This window comes from Coenobita brevimanus, chromosome 55 (genome assembly GCF_032717465.1).
Source record: "Coenobita brevimanus isolate Jiangsu-jjx chromosome 55, ASM3271746v2, whole genome shotgun sequence".
NCBI lineage: Eukaryota > Metazoa > Arthropoda > Malacostraca > Decapoda > Coenobitidae > Coenobita > Coenobita brevimanus.
Window position 1 is genome coordinate 41,144,959 of NC_137008.1, and position 18,004 is coordinate 41,162,962.

Consider the following 18,004-nt stretch of genomic DNA (forward strand, 5'->3'; position numbering starts at 1 on the left):
TTTTCAGAACTAAAAAGAGAGAGAGAGAGAGAGAGAGAGAGAGAGATGTTCATAAAAGTTCTTAGTAATTATTACGATAAACAATTCACCATACCTGCCAGTTATAAAAAGTAATTATGTTTGATCGTATTTTCACTTTTATGCTCACTCTTGTTAGGTTATGAAGTGTATGTGTAAAATTAAAAACATAAACGTTGTGTTTTATGCAGAGCTTAAACTTGAGAATGATAATAAATGCGGCCCTTGGTGTATGAATGCCTCCTTGGACGGTAGTAACTCTTATGGAAGATATTTTACCCATACACTGAGACTGTGTGTTGTAGTAGTAGTAGCACTGCAACCCCGACTCCCAACTGAATTTGAACCCTGTGAGCTACACTCTGAAGTTACCCTCTCATTCACAACTGTGCCACTAGGTGAAGGCGTCCCTTTCCCACTCCGAAATTGTGTGCAATGTCAAGGTGCAACAGTTTCCAGCCGACGTGGACCCTCTTCCCACTACCTCACATAGCAGTGGACTTTTTTTTTTTTTTTTTTTTTTTTTAATCCAAGCTACCATCATACACTTTTGTTCTGCTGAGAAAAGTTGTAGAAATCGTTTAGTCAAAGGTATTTTTTAAGTTCAACATTTAGCTGCTGTTGTTAAAAGATTTAAGTATTTCATTGACGTGAACGCCGTCAGATAGCCTACTGTTTACCTGGGAGAAATTTAGAAGTCAGAGGGTATGAGACGGTTTCAGTTAAATGTGGGATGGTGTTGGAGTTCTGAGGTAGGAACTAACTGTGACTTACGTGCTATGGTTCAAGTCTCAGAGGTGGCCAAAGGTGTTTCTATCATGTAAATGCTACCAGGGAATACGCAGATTTCCTATCTTCAAATGTTCTGAACTGCGGGAACCTGGCGTCGGACCCTTACTCTTTGAAGGGGTCCAAATGGCCTAGCCTCGTTTCCTTAAGCTCTGAATGGGTCCTAATGGCTAAGCCTCGGGCTTGTACGCTCCGAAGGGGTCCTAATGGCCTAGCTTCGGGTCCTTACGCTCCGAAGGAATCCAAATGATCTAGCCCTATGCCCCGAGGGGATCCAAATACCTAGCCCTACGCTCCGAAGGGGTCCAAAGGCCTATCATCGGTCTCCAACACTCCGAAGGGGTCCAAATGGGACTGAGTTATAGTATACAGTTAACCATTAGACGACGAGAAGCCACTCCTGAGCTAAGTAAGATTATCTGGCGGCAACAAGAATAAAATAGTTAAACTTTTTTGTGTCGTTCGATGATTGAAAAATTTTATTCCTGCTAATACCAGGCCAGTTTTGCTGTGAAGAGAAAAATCACAGCAGTTAAAAGGTCAAGCACACAACACAGGAGGTAATCATTCATGGAAGGGGGCCAACACAAAGCGAACAGCCATCATCATCAGCAGCAGCAGCACAGAGTGAGGTAGTCTCCAAAAAGAAGGATAATTATTAAAAGCATGACCAGTGAAATAGGACATCAAATAGTCATTCCCTCAATATTTAAGCTCTCGGAACCAAACCTCTTACCTCACAGACCAAGCCATCAGCACATTCACGTACAGTTGCGAACAAGAATATCACTCCAATTTCGAGTAGAAAAATGATGAAACTTTCACCCAGTACTCTGAAAAGTCTGTTGGATTTCGAAGATCGCTTCGCTGTATTTCGAAAGTTATTGTTCACTGTCTCACTATTTATCGTAATGAAATCTATCGATATTATGTCCACAAGTGTACCAACCCCCCAAAAAAAAAAAAAAAAAAAAAAAAAAAAAATCCAGTATAGTTTGACCTGCCGACATAATATTTAACACTTTCCCCTGAGGATGTCTTCGATATCCAGAATTTTACATTTATACGAAGGGATACTCATCAAACTTGAGGGGTTAAATATAGCCTTGGCCAATCCCCTCAACTAATGATGTTAGTAAAATCATCCCATATAATCATCTGGAGATAATGGAATAAAAAGCGTCATAGGTTTGAAGTAGGGAAGCGGGAAGTAAGGTTAAGATGATGATGATGGTGATGATAATGAAAGTAATGGTCATGATGACGGTGATGATGAGGGGCATGACAGAAACGGTGATACTGATGATGATAATGATGATGAAGTGGTTAAGAACTTTCCCAGGATTTGCTTTTGTCATATATAAGTTGGAGATATCACGTTAACTGACGTTGGATTAGCCACTTCATTGCAAGAGACTTCCAAAGCTGAGTAAAACTGTCGAGAGACAGACTAGTCAGAATTAAACGCTTTACTACGTTGACGTCAGTTACATTTTTACCTTAGCTGTCTCCTTACGATTTTATTCAGCTCTGGAGGAACTTTTCGAAATGGAAGGGTTTAGTACAGTCTTTATTATACTTCACGTAAGGAGACTCCGAAGCTGAATGAAACAGCCTGGAAAATGCGTTCTCCGTTGAAGTAGAAATTCTGCATCGTAGTGAAGGGGTTAATGATGGCTGCAGCTAATCTCTTTACTACATATGATTTTCCTTTAGCTGAATGTAGTGGTCCGGCAACAGAGTATATGTAAAAATGACGTTATGTACTGAAGGAATTAAAACCTATAGTCCTAACTTGCTGACTCGATTCGTATATTTTTAAATGCTTTCATCAGTATGGCTTCTTTCTTCCTCCTTCCATCCACTCCCCTTCCCTCACTCTCGTTCCTCCTTTCCTCTTCTCTCTTCTCACTCTGCCCCTTCCCTTAATCCTTTTCCCTCCCCGTCCTACCCTCCTCTTACTTTCCTCCTCCCTCCCCGACCTTCCTTCCTCTCACTTTCCCCCTCCCTCCCCGACCTTCCCTCCTCTCACTTTCCCTCTCCCTCCCCGACCTTTCCTCCTCTCATTTTCCCCCCTTTCTCCCCTCACTTCCCTCCTCTTTCTCTCCTTTTACCTCCTCTCACCCTCCCCTTCCTCCCACCCTCCCTCTCTTTCCCTCATTCCCCTCTCCCTCCCTCCCTCCCTCCTTCCAAGGCCACTCATCTTATTCGCTGTTCCTGTTAGCCTATTATCATTTTAAATTAATGGATTTTATCCATCTCATGTGACGGGAATGTTGTTGTTGTTGTTGTTGTTGTTGGTGGTGGTGGTGGTGGTGGTGGTGGTTGTAGTGATGATGATGGTGATGATGATGAAAATTATGATGTTCATTCTTAAGAAATACATATAAATGATGTCCACACAAACACTGGAGTTGTACTTAACTCTCCGACCACTCGGATCTCATTCATCTCTAGAATATCGCCTGGGTTTATCCTGAAAAGAAAATTTCACACCCACAGCACTAAAAGCGTTGAATTGATAAAAACAGTGAGCACTTGGTACAGTTCTCTTTCGTCTTCTTCCTGGACTATTCGAACGCTGATAATCTGCTCTACGACGCCAACTGAGATCCAACTTTCCTTCTGAAGAGTTGTCTCCAAAACTCTCATTTCCTCGTGTCGTCCTCTGTGGCTCATTGCTCTCTAATATGCACCTCTATCCTGTCTCGCCATCTTACTCTGTGCCCTCCTCTTCTTCTTCTTCTCAAGGGTTTCTGCTACGTACAGTATATATCTCTTATTGAAATGTCTTCATCACTTCTAATTACATGGCCATACCATCTCATTTTACTCTCCCCAACACTATAACTGATCTTCACGACTGATATATGTCGCGCTTTCTCATTTGTCGTTCTCTTTCTCTGCTCTTAAAACTCAGCTTTCGGTCCCATAAATTAACACTGGTCTCACAGTTGTATCAGAAATCTTTATTTTTTGTATTTTCTTGGCATTTACGATTACCTAACACTGCCAGTACCATCCATTTCCCCCAGGCTCCATTCACTCATTCTCTCCGGTTCACAGCCTTATCTTCAAGAATCACTGATTCCAAATACATGAATATCTCCACCTGCCTAAACTACACTAATCGCGTCTGACCACCACCTCCTTAGCTGCTGATTAGCATCTCTGACTCATTTGACTCCCAGGCGATGACCTGGACCTTTCCACCCAGTAGCCTCCTCTATCACCAGAGTAGCCTTTCCTGTAACTCCTCTTCTGTATCTGCAGATGCTGTCAAACCATTAGCAAATAGTAACTCCCATTTCTTTCCTACTCTCAGCACTGCAGTCATTACATCCATTGCAATGATGAACAGGGAGGGACTGAGTGCAGATAACATGTAAGCCAGTCATCAGTGCAGTTCATTTCTGCATTCTTTCAACTCTTTCAGTCATATATGTTTTATGTTTCTCTTAAGATGTATGAAATAGTCTACTGTCAACCGATATATATATATATATATATATATATATATATATATATATATATATATATATATATATGATTGTGTGTGTGTGTGTGTGTGTGTGTGTGTGTGTGTGTGTGTGTGTGTGTGTACAAAAAGTTCCCTGACTGAAAGTGATAGTGGTAATAGTTTCCAACCACATAAATCAGATATCTATACTGAACTAATTAAAATCGTTTGGCAGTAACCATTCTAAAGTAATAAAGACGTCACATGACTGAAGAGGTGAAATACCGAAGGTTGTATTCTCGAGGGCTTCCGGGGCTTCGTGGCACATCTTTCTTACTCCATTTTTTTTTTCCATAGTATCTAACTGTAACTTTTCACACATCTCTTAATGCCAACATACTTGCATAATTAAACAGTGTAAGGGAATATCCTAATCTCTTCAAATCGATGACGTATTTTTAAACCTATTTTTTTTTTTTTTACCGTGGTTTTATTCGGCTTGTGAAACAAACCCTCATATTCAGAATTACAGTGAAAGCTACATCACCCCCTTCTTCCGGAATAGTTTATCCTGTTCTGAAGAAAATCGCCTGGTGATAGCATGGATAGCCCGATGGTACATTTTAAAGCTTCTCTCTTACTAACTCAAGACAATATTATTCGGCTTGGCAAACACCTGTCGTATTCACGGAGAGAATGAAGTTTATATCAGACTCCTCCAGTCTGAAAAGTATATTCTAAAATTTAAAAATCTGAAGATAGCAAGAAAAAATACACCATCGGACTGAAAGTTACGAAAGACCTCTGGTCAGCATATGAGTGCAAATTAGTACAAAGAAGGCAAACAGCAACAGCCCTATTGGTCCTCTCGGCGCTGTTTGTTACAGGACAGGACAGCGGGAAGGCTCCCTCTACCCACCAAACCCTCCAGTCGAAGCTGGCAGGAAATAGTGAGAAAGAAAACCATGCAACACAGAAAGGCTGTCATAGAAATTCATAGGGAGGGATGAAAGGAAATCATACTCGTATTCTGTACTACTTAACGTGCTAGGGAAACACATCCATTCAGCTTAAGAAACATGTCTTTCAGTGGTTTCTGGTACAGCCTCCATGTGTTGAACTGCAAAATATCTTTATTCATATATGTATTATTCAGAAGTGAACATGCTTAGCTGGGGATTAGGAGACAGGTGGTTTTTAAATGTTAATACTGCACTGTATCATAGTTACCCACATAACGAGGCAATTTGTTCCATATATTTACAGCTGAGTTGAATAAGTGCTTAGCTTCGTGTGAGCAGAAACGCTTGCCAACGATTTTATGTCCATTGCATCTAGTATAATTTGACCAATTTACCGTGAAGTACTATTCGACAACCATATTATCATGTCCTTTGGAGATTTTGTGTATCTGAATTAAATCCCCCCGTAGCCTGCGCTTAGTTATGGTAAAAAGATTCAGCTATTTATTTCTCAATCTTTGTATTATTTTTGTGGCCCTTCGCTGCACACTCTTAAGTTCCTCCATATCTTTTTTATAATAAGGTGACCAGAACTGGACGCAATAATCCAAGTGTGGGCATTCTAATTAATTACATCGGGTGAGGACTTTATTTTCCGATTTATATTCCACTGCTCTACCTATGAATCCAATTAACTTATTGGCTTTTTAAACAGCCTCTGTACATTGTTGGCTGGATTTCAGGTCACTTGTTATTATAACTCTTAAATCTTTTTCATTGTTTACATTATCAAGCTGATCGTTGTTCATGCCATAACTGGCCCTTACGGTTTTGCAGCCAATCTTCAGCACTTTACATTTACTAATATTGAAATCAATTTGCCATGTTTGGTGCCAGGTAAACAGTTAATCAAGATCTCGGTGAATTGTTTGCTTCGGCAATGTTGTGTCTGCTCTGTTGCCTATTTAAGTATCATCGTGTGAAGTGAAGTGATTCGATTTTGAGAACACACTTTTAAAGTTACAAGTCACGGCAAGGTCAATGGTTCAGCCCAGTAACACAAACAGATTTATTCAGAGTTAATCAAATTTGCTGGTGGAAGGGCTTAAGGTTAGCCGAGAATGAAATAATTCTAATTTCAGAGTAGTATGTCAGAGGTCAAGGGTTTGGGTGAGGTAAGCATAAACACTTTCAATCCTATTCTGACCAAACTTGGTAGAAGGGTTGAGTCAAATAAAATGAAGTAATTCGATTTTGACCACAGTCGGTCAAGGTTAAGGACACAGGACAGGGTTTGGCCACACGATCAGTGTGCACCTGTCGTGTTCGAGCACGTTGCTCATCAGCTTCAAAGAATCATGATAAATCACGCTAGACACAGTAGATCAGAAGCGAGGAAGCTGCTTTAGTTCATTACGTCTACACTCATTGTTGTACTCTAAAACCACAGGTGCCTACTGATTGTGTGGATGGACATTTAGACCAGTTGTACGGAGCGGTTGTTGCACTCAAAGTACCTTCTCTTTGTTTTCTACTCGCCACTCGCCTAACCCCGTATCTTGCACTTAACCCCGTGTCTTGGATGACGCTTTATATTCTTGTGTGACTACCTCCGAATTATTTTATTCAGTTTGCTGTTACTTGTTCAGTTTAGAATCTCCATAAACCATCAGTATTTGATCGTATTCATCTGAGGGTGAGGCACCGGAGTCTGGGAGTGTCAATATTGTCTCCATTAATAGTCTTAGGATCGCCATACCCTTTATACTGTATTTGGAATAACACAAGATCAATTAATTTTTAAGGGGGCCAAGTTATAGGAGGCTGAGTAATAACCTCCTCAATACGATCACATTTTTGTTCTGATTTCTTCTTGATACCAACAGACAGTTTTTCTTTGTCCACAAAGATTTCTCGTGGTGATGTAGTTAAACATTTTAACAGGGAATCAGTGGGAATATAGTCACTCAAAGAAGCCAAAGATACTAAAGCATATCGAGAATACAACGTCCGGGTCCAAGCTGATCGATTTTATGAATTTTTCCTTACTCTACCTTTGATGGCAAGCCAGAATTAAGGTACTTAATCATCAAAAATAAAATTCATCATCAGTCGCCCCTGAAGTTCGTCATTCCTGTGTCACCTTTTCCCTATCGCTGGTTTAGAATACAAAGCCCATTATGGAGTAGTAAGTATGTATGAAAGCCTTATAGTGTTAAGTACGATTTTTATCTTTACTACCATCTTGACTCTAACACCCAGCCAAAGACATTCCTTTTTCTCATGACTGGCTGAGGGGCTTGTCGGCGACCCTTTTCACAGAGACTTGCCTTTAATGGGCCTTTAGGACGCCCGTCACACCACTTAAGGTTTTCAACAGTACTTGCACTTCAATAGGGGCCATACATTCCAAACCACGCATCACAGGAGGAGTAAAAATTGTTGCCCATCAAAAATACATCTTAGCTCGGGTGGTCCTTAGGGTCTGTAAGTCACTCTTTTTTTTTTTTTCTTAGGATTAAATAAAAGATGTAATATTTTCTGTCAAACAATTTTCTTTGGTAATTGTTCAACGGCTCACAAGTAACATAATTATTATTCATTATTTTTTTCACTCATTTTATAATTGACTAGACAATCATTTTTTAAAAACCCATACATACAATTGGTTTCTCTATAATTTATATAATAGAAAAGGGGAAATTAATGAGGCTAGTAGATATATATATATTTGTATAAATCATTACTAGTTGCAAGAAGAGAAAATTGTTACAAAAATCCTAACGTTTATTTATATATGATTCCATTAAAACCATTTGAGTGGCCAGAAATGACTAGACAAACCATAATAATAATAATGATAATAATAATAATAATAATAATAATAATAATAATAATAATAAAAATAATAATAACAAAACGCAGTAAAATAATAATAATAATAATAATAATGATAATAATAATAAAACAATGTTGGATATGGCACAAATATGAGTGAGCCTGTAATGGCACCCAGGCACCTTACGCAACCGTAACTTGCTCGCGCGCGCGCGCACACACACACACACACACACACACACACACACACACACACACACACACACACACACACACACACACACACACGACACCACTGACCGCACTGTGCAACTGGGAGAAGCTCAGGTAATGTTTAACAAAAGCAGAGCCACCAGTAACCCCTTCACTACCATGACGTTTTTCTCATTCTTTTAATCTTGCTATATCCGTTTCCTTTCGTTTATAACGGATCCGACAAGCTTGCCTGCGTCGGCCTTGGTTACCTAATGGCTGTTCTCCATGCTGCTCGATCTCTGGCAGCCTCCCTTTTCAGTCCTTTGTCACGTAGGTCACACTCTATGGCCTAGTCCCAGGTCTGCAAACTATCTTATTCATCTCAAGGCAAGACTTTTCGACCTCAGATGTTAGACATAGCTTTCACAATCCTCTGCACTACTATTCCTGGCCTGAATAAAATGGTCTAGCAGCAATAAAACATAAATGACGTCCCTGGAATAAACGAGTTAATTTACACCTCGATGTTCGCATAACGTTCTTCATCCTAACTCGGCGGTGACGCGACTCTTCTTGACCATTACCGGCTTCTGGGGTGCCAAGGGCCATTCCAACTCCCTCACAGATACAGGTGAACAAATTATCTTCCTCATCCCTGACTACAAAATGCCAGGGTTACAAAGGTTAAGTAAACAATCACAATACGACTGATAACATAATGCTACAGCGGTCTTGAAATTCATTACGGTACACTTGATTTACATATGTTATTAATTCATTGGAGAGTAATACACCATATTCTTGTAAACTGGGATGTAGAATATAAAATGAAGGTGTAGTGTAGGTGAGGTGCCGGACGATGCGGGGGATGTGTGATGGGGAAACGGAGAGATGTGACGTGAGTATGGTGAACTGTGCTGTGGATATAGTAGTCAATGTGGTTACGATGCAGTAACCTGTGTGGTGTAGGTGTGGTGAATCGTGTTGGGATCTATAATGGTCTCTTTCCTAATTTGGAATGTTTTGGAATGCTTCGTTCATAGGAATACTGAGTAACAACAATACTAATAATATTAAATAATAATAATAATAATAATAATAATAATAATAATAATAATAATAATAATAATAATTAATAGCAATGAGAGGAGTGCACCCACATGACAAATACACACACAGATTTCTAACAAAACTCGGAATTAAATAATTCCATGTACTGTACACCTCAGGCTGCTCTCGTTGTGTGCACTTTTCCCCTCTCCTGCTTTAACGCACACGAGGCTATAAAAATGATGTACACAGACTATCCGTACATCCATTTACCACACTCAAAGACCCCGGAATATACTGTAATTAAAAGAACATTATATACTGTCTAAGCTCATTTGTGGTCCATCTTTAATAAACAGTTAACTTACATTTTTCTTAATTTTCTGGAACCACTTGGTAAAAGTTTGAGATTGGGACATGGAGGGAGGGAGGGTGAGGAGGAAGGGGGGGAGGGGTGAGACGGAGGGGAGGTGGAGTGAATTAGCGAAAAGCCCCCTCTCCCTCCCTTTTATTCCCTTCTCTTCTCACCCTTCCTCTCTCCTTCCACTGACAATACTGATTTGTTGTTTCTCCATTTACAAAACACATAATAATAACAGCAATTATAGCAGTAACAGTAGTAGTAGTAGTAGTAGTAGTGGTGGTGGTGGTGGTGGTAGCAGTAGCAGTAGTAGTTGTAGTAGTAGTAGCAGTAGTAGTAGTAGTAGTAGTAACAGCAGTAGTAGTTACATCATTGGTGATTATAACTGGGTCACTATAGCTCTAGTCTCGAAAATCTACTTTTCCTAGAACATGGAACACACACACACATACACACACGCACACACACACATACACACACACACACCTCATCTGGATATTAGTTGAATCCCACTGAAAAACACAATATTTTTTCGGCATTTTTCTTTATCCATAAATATGTCGGCTAAGATTTATTTTAAAACTCCATCCCAACTTATGACTATTATATATATTATATATACTGTATATATATATACTCTTTTATATCTTAGATCACCTCCTTAGTGGGTACGGTAATAGTAAGATTAATAGTTTATATCCCTGACTATTTGTGGTGGCTGGGGTTCAGGAGGGTGATACCGAGTTGAGTTGGTTTGGTGTGCACTTCTGCCCACTCACACTTGCTCTGCCCTGCACTGTCTTGCCATGCGATCTTTTTCATCCGCTGTGTGTGACATGCCATATTGACTAATATGGTTTACTTTCGTACACTGACATCCGCCTATTCCTTACTGTTATTTTTCGTAGTCCTTTTCAGCTTTGCCTTTATCTCAGCATTTGCTTTGGTCTTCTTTGTCTGCCCCCGCCTTCCCATATAACACTGGCAGCGACTGTTAGGTTAGCCGACACGCATCAATTGTTGTACTTGTGAGGCAGGTTTTAAGGAAGCCTGTAGGTCCGCCGAGATTCTAGGTATTAGGGCGTAGTGCTCGAAAGGAAGCTTTCTGGCAGGCATTTCACAGACACACCAAACAACGGGCGTTAGGCAGGTTGCATTTGACAAGATCACTTCACCCCCCACTCCACCCCACTCCGTTCCTTGTTCAGTCGCCCACGGGTGAGGTGGGCGCCCCCTCAGTTTTGATTGGTTTAGAGGCTGTGATATAAGGCAGGACACCCGTCCCTACCTGTCCCGATTTGCCATGATTGTACTAGAACCTCTTCCTCACGCAGGAGTAAGGCTGAAGGAGACAGTGAGGGGGCGCTGGACCCGCCGTGCCACGGGCAGGTACACCAGTGACGGTACAAACTGGCGTCCAGCAGGTTCTCCGCTCTCCCCTTCTCCACCTCCCTCAATGCCCTGGTCGTTGAGCAGGAAGGGTTGCATGAGAAAGCGATGTGATGGAGGCGAAGTAGGCGTGGCATGGGTAGTAGGCAGCCCTGGCACTGCTCTCGCCTCGTGCTGATCTCGGATGTGTTGCCGTAATGCTGCCAGCCGTGGAGCAACGGCACCACATTTGCGGCATTTGTAGATGCGGCGGTGGGCAACGGGACGCCCCAGCCAAGTGCCTCGGGCACGGGGATTGTGGGCAGCATGCACATGCGCTAAGCACAGCGACCTGGACCGAAAGCGTCGATTACATCGTGAGCACCGCCACCGTTTCCTACGGCGACCACTTCCCATCCCTGCTTCCTTGGTCCCTGCTGTCTCGTCTGACTGGGTGTGTGCTGCATCAGCAGGATCGGGAGGGATGTGGGGCGGGACGTTTCGCAGTAGTGGATGCAGTAGTCCTGACAGCTGATGATGTAACAAGTGTTGCTGGTATGCTTCCAGGCTGGAGAGCAATTGTGGACACAGTGGGCACTGCAGCGGTCCGAGCAGAGGCGTCATGCCAGGGGCATGGGTACGGGCATGAGCATACAGCAAGGTAGGTGTGGGTGCTATGAAGGGACAAATGGGACACTTCAGGCCACGAACTGTCGTATGGTCGGCAGGAATGGAAAGGTCATTGTTATCAAGGGATCCATGAGTCTTGATTACATGCAGCTGCAGCGAAACCACATCCCCCACAACTATGCCACATATCCCACACTTCGGCCCCTGCTGCTGTTGCTGCTGCTGTTGTTGATGTTGATGTTGTTGTTGTTGTTGTTGCTGTTGTGGCTGGGGAGGCGAGGACTCCCTCCCTGTCCCAGCTCCAGGTCCTGGTCCCGTCCCTGTTACCCCAGCCTGAACCTCCATTTGTCGCCAAGTGTCTTTTCCTGCCTGGTCATGGTCAGAAGTGAGATGCGTTTTGAGCCATTTACGGTTCTTGAACCGTCGTGGACACAAAGGGCAGCTTTCCACTTCTGCTCTCTCCCCTGGTTCCAGCTCTGCCTCCCGCCCCTCCTCCACAAGGCCGTGAGTGTTCTGCTTGTGCACACGGAGGAAATATTTTGAGCAGAGTTCCTTATTGCACAGGTCACAAGTCACCCCTCCAGCAACACCATTCTCCACATTGATACCGTGCATCTTCAGCATGTGCGTCTTCATGAAATACTTATTACATAGCTCTTTGTTGCAGATCTCACAATAAGATCGTGAAGTGGACTGTGGTTTGCGGTCCTCACGACCTTCCACCTCAGCTCGGATGCGATCCATAAAAGATGTTGGTTGGGCAGGAGGGGTGAAGACACCATGAGCACTTAGTAGATGCTGTTGTAAGATGTATCGTGAGAAGAAATCCTTCTTGCATACACCACAGAAAGCTTGGCTCTCACCTGCTGTGGGTGTGGGTGGAGGTGACACTTTAGGTGGAGCTGCTGACTCCTTGGGTGTTCTAGGTGTATGAGCAGCCTCGCTAGGTGGAGGAGTACTCTCACCGCCCAAAAGCCCGTGTTCTGTCATCATGTGTGCCCTCAGGAAGTACTTGTTAGGCAGCTCACGAGAGCATACACGACAACGACCTCCAGCCTCACCCTGACGGTTCAGCTGCAGAATCATTGACTGCAACTTCCTCAGATCCTCACTGGCATCACTCTCACCAGCCAGTCCCCCTTCATGCTCTCGCCCCTCAACGATACCCTCATGATGTTCATCCTCCCGCTGCTGCTGCTGCTGCTGTTGTTGTTGTTGTTGCTGCTGCTGCTGCTGCTGCTGTTGTTGTTGCTGCTGCTGCTGCTGTTGCTGCTGCTCTTCCCTCTTTCTTTCTCTCTCTTGCTCCTCTCTCAGTTGTTGCTGTTGTTGTTGCAACTGTTGGTGTTGTTGTTGAAGGTGTTGCTGTTGCTCCTGCTGAAGGCGCCTTTGTTGTTCTTGAAGTCGTTTCTGCTGCTGCTGGTGATGATGCCGAGCCTGTTGCTGCATCTGCTGCTGAGCTTGGAGAGCCAGATGTCTCAACTGCTCATGTGGGTGAGGGTGGGGATGGAGAGGAAGAGGGTCGTGAGGTGGAGCAGGACCACGACAGCAATACCTGTGTACTTGCAGCAGATAAGGGTTTGGGAAGGGCCGACGGCATAGGTCACACTCCACTTCGCCCTCCAGGTCAGGCAGAAGGGGCGGTCGTGTGTGTTCAAGACTATGTTGTCGCTCAAGTAGCCGAGCAAGATTTAGTGGTGATCCCTTATTGCCTCCACTATCTTTATGTGAATTTTTTGAGCGCTCAGAAAATTCTGGTGTGTAAATACCGTGTTTCTTGATGCGGTGTGTTCGCAGAAAGTACTTATTGCAGAATTCCTTGCAGCAGAGCTCACAAAAAGCGTCAGGATTAATTACACCAAGCTGTCGCAACTGCTCTGGTGTGAATTTGGTGCCTGGTGGTGCTTGCACTATAGCTGGTTGTCCCACTCTAGCGATAATGCCAGTGTCACGAGAGCTCTCATCTGCACTACTGCTTGGCGTTCGCTGACCCTCGTGCCCTCCTTCTCTGACAACCTCACCATCACTCTGTGCCTCCCGTCCTGTTTCTGCTCCTTCCCTACCCCCTTCCCCACCTTCACTCTCTTCTCGCCTCTCTTCTTCAATCATTTCCTCCTTAAGTCCATTTCTTTCGACTTTGCTTGCTTCATCCCTGTCCTCGTTCCTTCGTACTTCATCTGGGCAAGGAATTTCCTTCTTGATTTCTGCCCCTGCTGACCCTCCCGTTTCCACCATTGCCACCCTGTCCCTTGCATCCTCCCGGTTCTCACTTTCTCGATGTCCTCGTTCATATTGCTCACTCTCCTGCTGTTGTTGTTGTTCTTTGTAATGGTCTCGAGATCTCTCTCGCTCCCAGTTTTCTTGATCCCGTTCTCGCTCTCGTTCTCGCTCGCGATGATGTCTGTACTGTGTTTGCCATTCCCGTTGTTGTCGCTCCTCATGTTGCCGAGCCACGTTCAGATCATGGGGCTCAGGGGGGAAATCATGAGGGTCAGGAAGGCGTGGAAAAAGGTGTGAAGCGAAGGGTGCAATGCGAGGATCTTCACTCCCCCACATTCCTGGACGCCCGACTCCACCTTCCTTCGGAGACTCCCTAAGAGCTACCTCAGGCCGGGCATCCCATGGTGAACCCAAGGGACGATCCCAAGGGCTGCGGGCAGGGGTATCTCTAACCAGATCATTTGCATCCCAGGTATCTCTAGCAGCATCCCGTGGATCCCTGAACACATCCCAAGGGCTGAAATAATCCCTGTGGAGATCTTGAGGGTCACGGCGCCCTTCTTTTGGCGTTGGGGTGCGAGCAGCTCGCTGTGGGACAGGAGGGGGAGCAGGACTCCTTGGGGAGGGCAGAGGTGCTACATGTGGACCATGTGCCTGCAGTTTGTGGGCGTTAAGGGCGGCACGGCCTCCAATATCACGTCGACAGGCGTCACACCAACCTTCTGGTCGGTCTGGAGCCAGACGAGGTGGAGCAGCTCCTGGTGTTTTAGGCTTTGTTACTACATCGATGGTGATGCCATGGATCTTGGATTTGTGCCGCTTTAGGAAGTATTTATTGCAAAACTCCTTTTGACAAAGTTCACAGTATGCCTCCAGGTTGATTACACCACCACCACCACCTTTGCCACCTCCACCACTGCTACTGCTACCACTGCCACTTGCACTGGACTCAGTCTTGAGTGGGGTGGCCTTGACAGGTGAGGGTGGGGCAGGTAAGAATGGTCGAAGCGGCAGACTGGTCATGTTGGCGGCAATGAATGCCCCAGCATATGGTGACCCCCCTAGGGTTGGGGCCATGGGTGAAGCTAAAGGTGAGGCAAGTGGAGGTGGCAAAGGGGCAGTTCCTCCTGGTAGTCCTGGCGGTGAACTACTGACTTCAGGAGAGTAGATACCATGTTTGTTTGCCTTGTGAGTCTTGAGAAAATATTTGTTACAAAATTCCTTGTTACAGAGCTCACAGTATGCTTCTTGGTTGAAGATACGTCCCTGCTGGGTGCCGGGAGGAGCAGATGGTGAAGGCGACCCTTGATGCCCTCGTGCCCCTGCTGCTAGCCGCTCTTGCTCTGCTTGCTGTAGGAAGGGCAGCAGGAAGGGTGGTGGCGCCAGGGGCAGCAAACCAGGTAAACCCAACTTAATGTCTCCAAATGAAGGTGGCATCGGTATTGACGTTGGCGGACTGCGACTGCGGCTTCGACTGCGGCTGCGGACGTCTTCCTCCCGTGATCCTGAAGGTGGGCGTGGGTCCCAAGGCAGACTGGAAAGGTTAAGGGGTGTGGATTCATCCCCAGGGTGGTTTTGCTGAGTGGAATGTCTCTCTTCTTCACTCAACAAGCGACCAATGTGTTCTTCAATTATATGACGTCGCAATTCTGCCGCAGAGGCTAAGGTTAGGCCACAGTGGGGGCAACTACAGCCCCCATCATCACCATCATTAGAGGTATTTGATACCTCAGAGGAGTCAAAATGGGAGTCTTCCTTATGGCTGGTATGGTGAACAGAGTTTGTGTCCTGGTGGTGTTCCTGGTCCCTGGAGGAATCTTGGTTGTTGGTGTGGTCTTCAGGAGGGGCCTGAGGTTCACCTGGAGTAGCCTGAGGTGAGGGGAGCCGCACAGGGCGACTCTGCTTGCGACGCTTCTTAGCTGAGGCAGGACCAGGATCGTCAGAGGCTGGAGGTGCTAGTGGGTCACCTGGGCTGCCCTCATCATCCTCGGTGGTAGCATCGCCTCCCGATGTAGACAAATCATGGTGATCAGCAACCCCTCCACTGCCATAGTGCCCTGCAGCCAGCCCAGGAAAGTGGGCATGGAGGTAGGCCTGAGAGGGGTCGCCTCCACCAGACAGGGGTGAAGACGGCTGTGAGGGATCATCACGTGCTCCTGGGGGCGCCGATCCCCGCACCACCAGCGACTCCATCATCCCAGAGTTGAGCGCCGCCGACGCCATCCTACCACACTGTCCTGGGGGAGAGAATGTCAGTGAGGCAAGGGATGCAGCAGACATATAGGGCTAGACAGGGACAGCTAATGTGCACATGCAGAAGTCGAGAAAGTGTAGAGTATGAGGATCTAAACACATACAATAGGGTGACGTATAGTTGCATTAGACTGTTATCAGACAACTTTACTGAACTTTGGAAGAAGTTTCATTAAATTTGTTAATGAAGGCCATACTGAACCCCTCCAGTTCAGTCATTCATATCTAAGCTGAATAATATCATCTGCAGATACCAGCAAAGAATATAAAATACCGTACGTCCTGGAACTGAAAGGGTTAAGGAGAAAACCGACAAGGGATGAGTGTGTCATGTCGTGAGTACAGCAGGAGAAAATAGCAGTCACATCGGCTGAGAAAGTCTAGGAGCAAAGATGTGTGTGTGTGTGTGTGTGTGTGTGTGTGTGTGTGTGTGTGTGTGTGTGTGTGTGTGTGTGTGCGTGCGTGCGTGCGTGCGTGCGTGTGCGGGTGTGGGTGTGGGTGTGGGTGTGGGTGTGGGTGTGGGTGTGTGTGTCAGACGGAATATATGGTGAGGGGCGTCAAGGACATGAACCGAAGGTGAGAAAGAAAGACGGGTCAGGGAGGGAGATGACGGGAAGGAAGGACGGAAAAAAATCTGGAGAGATAGTGAAAGGCATGAGGAAAGTCACTGATGACTGAGGCAGGTCAGGAGAAAGAAAGGAAGACTAATGCCTTTATTCTCGGCGGTTAAGAAAGCTTCCTGGCACTTCTTCCCTACCAGTTTATTCCTGCACATGACATGCTAATTTTTTTTTCAAGGTATTTATCCAAACCGTGTCCCACATACAAGAGTAGCACACAAGAGAACAGATTGATGCAGTATACAAATGTAGTCGCTCAGCAAAAGGTGCTACTGTAGAAGCCCTCATAACCCTTGAAGACCGATGTCGTATTTTTCGGTTACTCTTGCTATCTCCAGACTGGTTTATTGGGCTTTGGAGTTTTTTTTTTTTTTTAATTGGTGGAAAGATTAGATACAGCTTTAATTTAACCCTTCAATACTGAAGTTTAATAAGAAAAAATTATATAAAATCGTCTGTTGGTAGTGTGATTAAAAGAAAAATACATCATTGTAGCGAAGGGGCTAAGCCGACGAGACTACGCCCTGAGGCATAAAGCTAGGGATGTGAGGAAGGTGAGTGAAGAAGACAAGCAAACCAGCGAAGTAGTGGGGCAAGTCACACAGTTCAGGTGCCGTATTCATAAAAGATCTCTACAAATTCTTACGATAAACAAGTCTCCACAGCTGTTAATCAATGTCCTTTGTCGTATTTTCCTCTCCAGTACTCACTCTGGTTTGGTTGTGAAGTGTTTGGTAACTGAATCTTCAACACATATTAGCTCATGGAAGTTTATAATGGCTGCCTGTGAAGAGAAATGGGGCAGAAAAGAGGAGCGAGAGTGAGGCAGAACAACATGGAATGAATTAAACAAGGGGTGGAGTTAGGTAAGCCAGGGAAGGACTTAGGCAAGACGAGGAGGAAGGGAGTTAGAAGAGGGGAAATATACTTAGAGGAAAGTGGGGGGAGGCTAAGTAGGATGAGAAAAGAGTTAGGTAGGCCAGGAAATCGGCTACGTAATCCAGAGAAAGAGTTATGATTAGTCCAAGGAAGGAATTTGGTAAACCAGGGGAGGAGATAGGTAGGCCAGGAAATGGGTTACGTAAGCCAGAGAATGAGATTATATTTAATCTGAGGAAGGAGTCAGTGCTAAAGAAGAAGTCGAGTAGGGAAGGAAGGAGTTAGGCGGGACAGGGAAAAAATTAAGTAGGATAAGAAGGAGATAGGTAGGATAGGAAGAAGCTAGGTAGGATAGGAAGGAGGG

The 18,004-nt window shown here is 44.8% G+C and overlaps 1 protein-coding gene across 1 annotated transcript; it reads right to left on the bottom strand.

The window, feature by feature from the left end:
- Nucleotides 1-10,999: 10,999 nt before the first annotated feature.
- On the bottom strand, nt 11,000-16,111 carry LOC145401304 (uncharacterized). Its single transcript, XM_080273631.1, has 4 exons — nt 13,810-16,111; nt 13,047-13,734; nt 11,999-12,953; nt 11,000-11,893 (listed from the first exon to the last, which is right to left on the bottom strand). The coding sequence occupies exons 1-4, from the start codon at nt 16,109-16,111 to the stop codon at nt 11,000-11,002; spliced, it is 4,839 nt and encodes a 1,612-aa protein (XP_080129757.1).
- Between the last annotated feature and the right edge of the window lie 1,893 nt (nt 16,112-18,004).

What these genes read in the sequence shown, in the direction of transcription:
- LOC145401304 (XM_080273631.1), bottom strand. Translation starts at nt 16,111, where the DNA reads ATGGCGTCGGCGGCGCTCAACTCTGGGATGATGGAGTCGCTGGTGGTG. An exon ending in GAACAACAAAGGCGCCTTCA is followed by an intron (nt 12,954 to 13,046) that starts GCAGGAGCAACA and finishes AGAAAGAAAGAG; the next exon opens with GGAAGAGCAGCAGCAACAGC. An exon ending in AAATGGAGGTTCAGGCTGGG is followed by an intron (nt 11,894 to 11,998) that starts GTAACAGGGACG and finishes CATCAACAACAG; the next exon opens with CAGCAGCAACAGCAGCAGGG.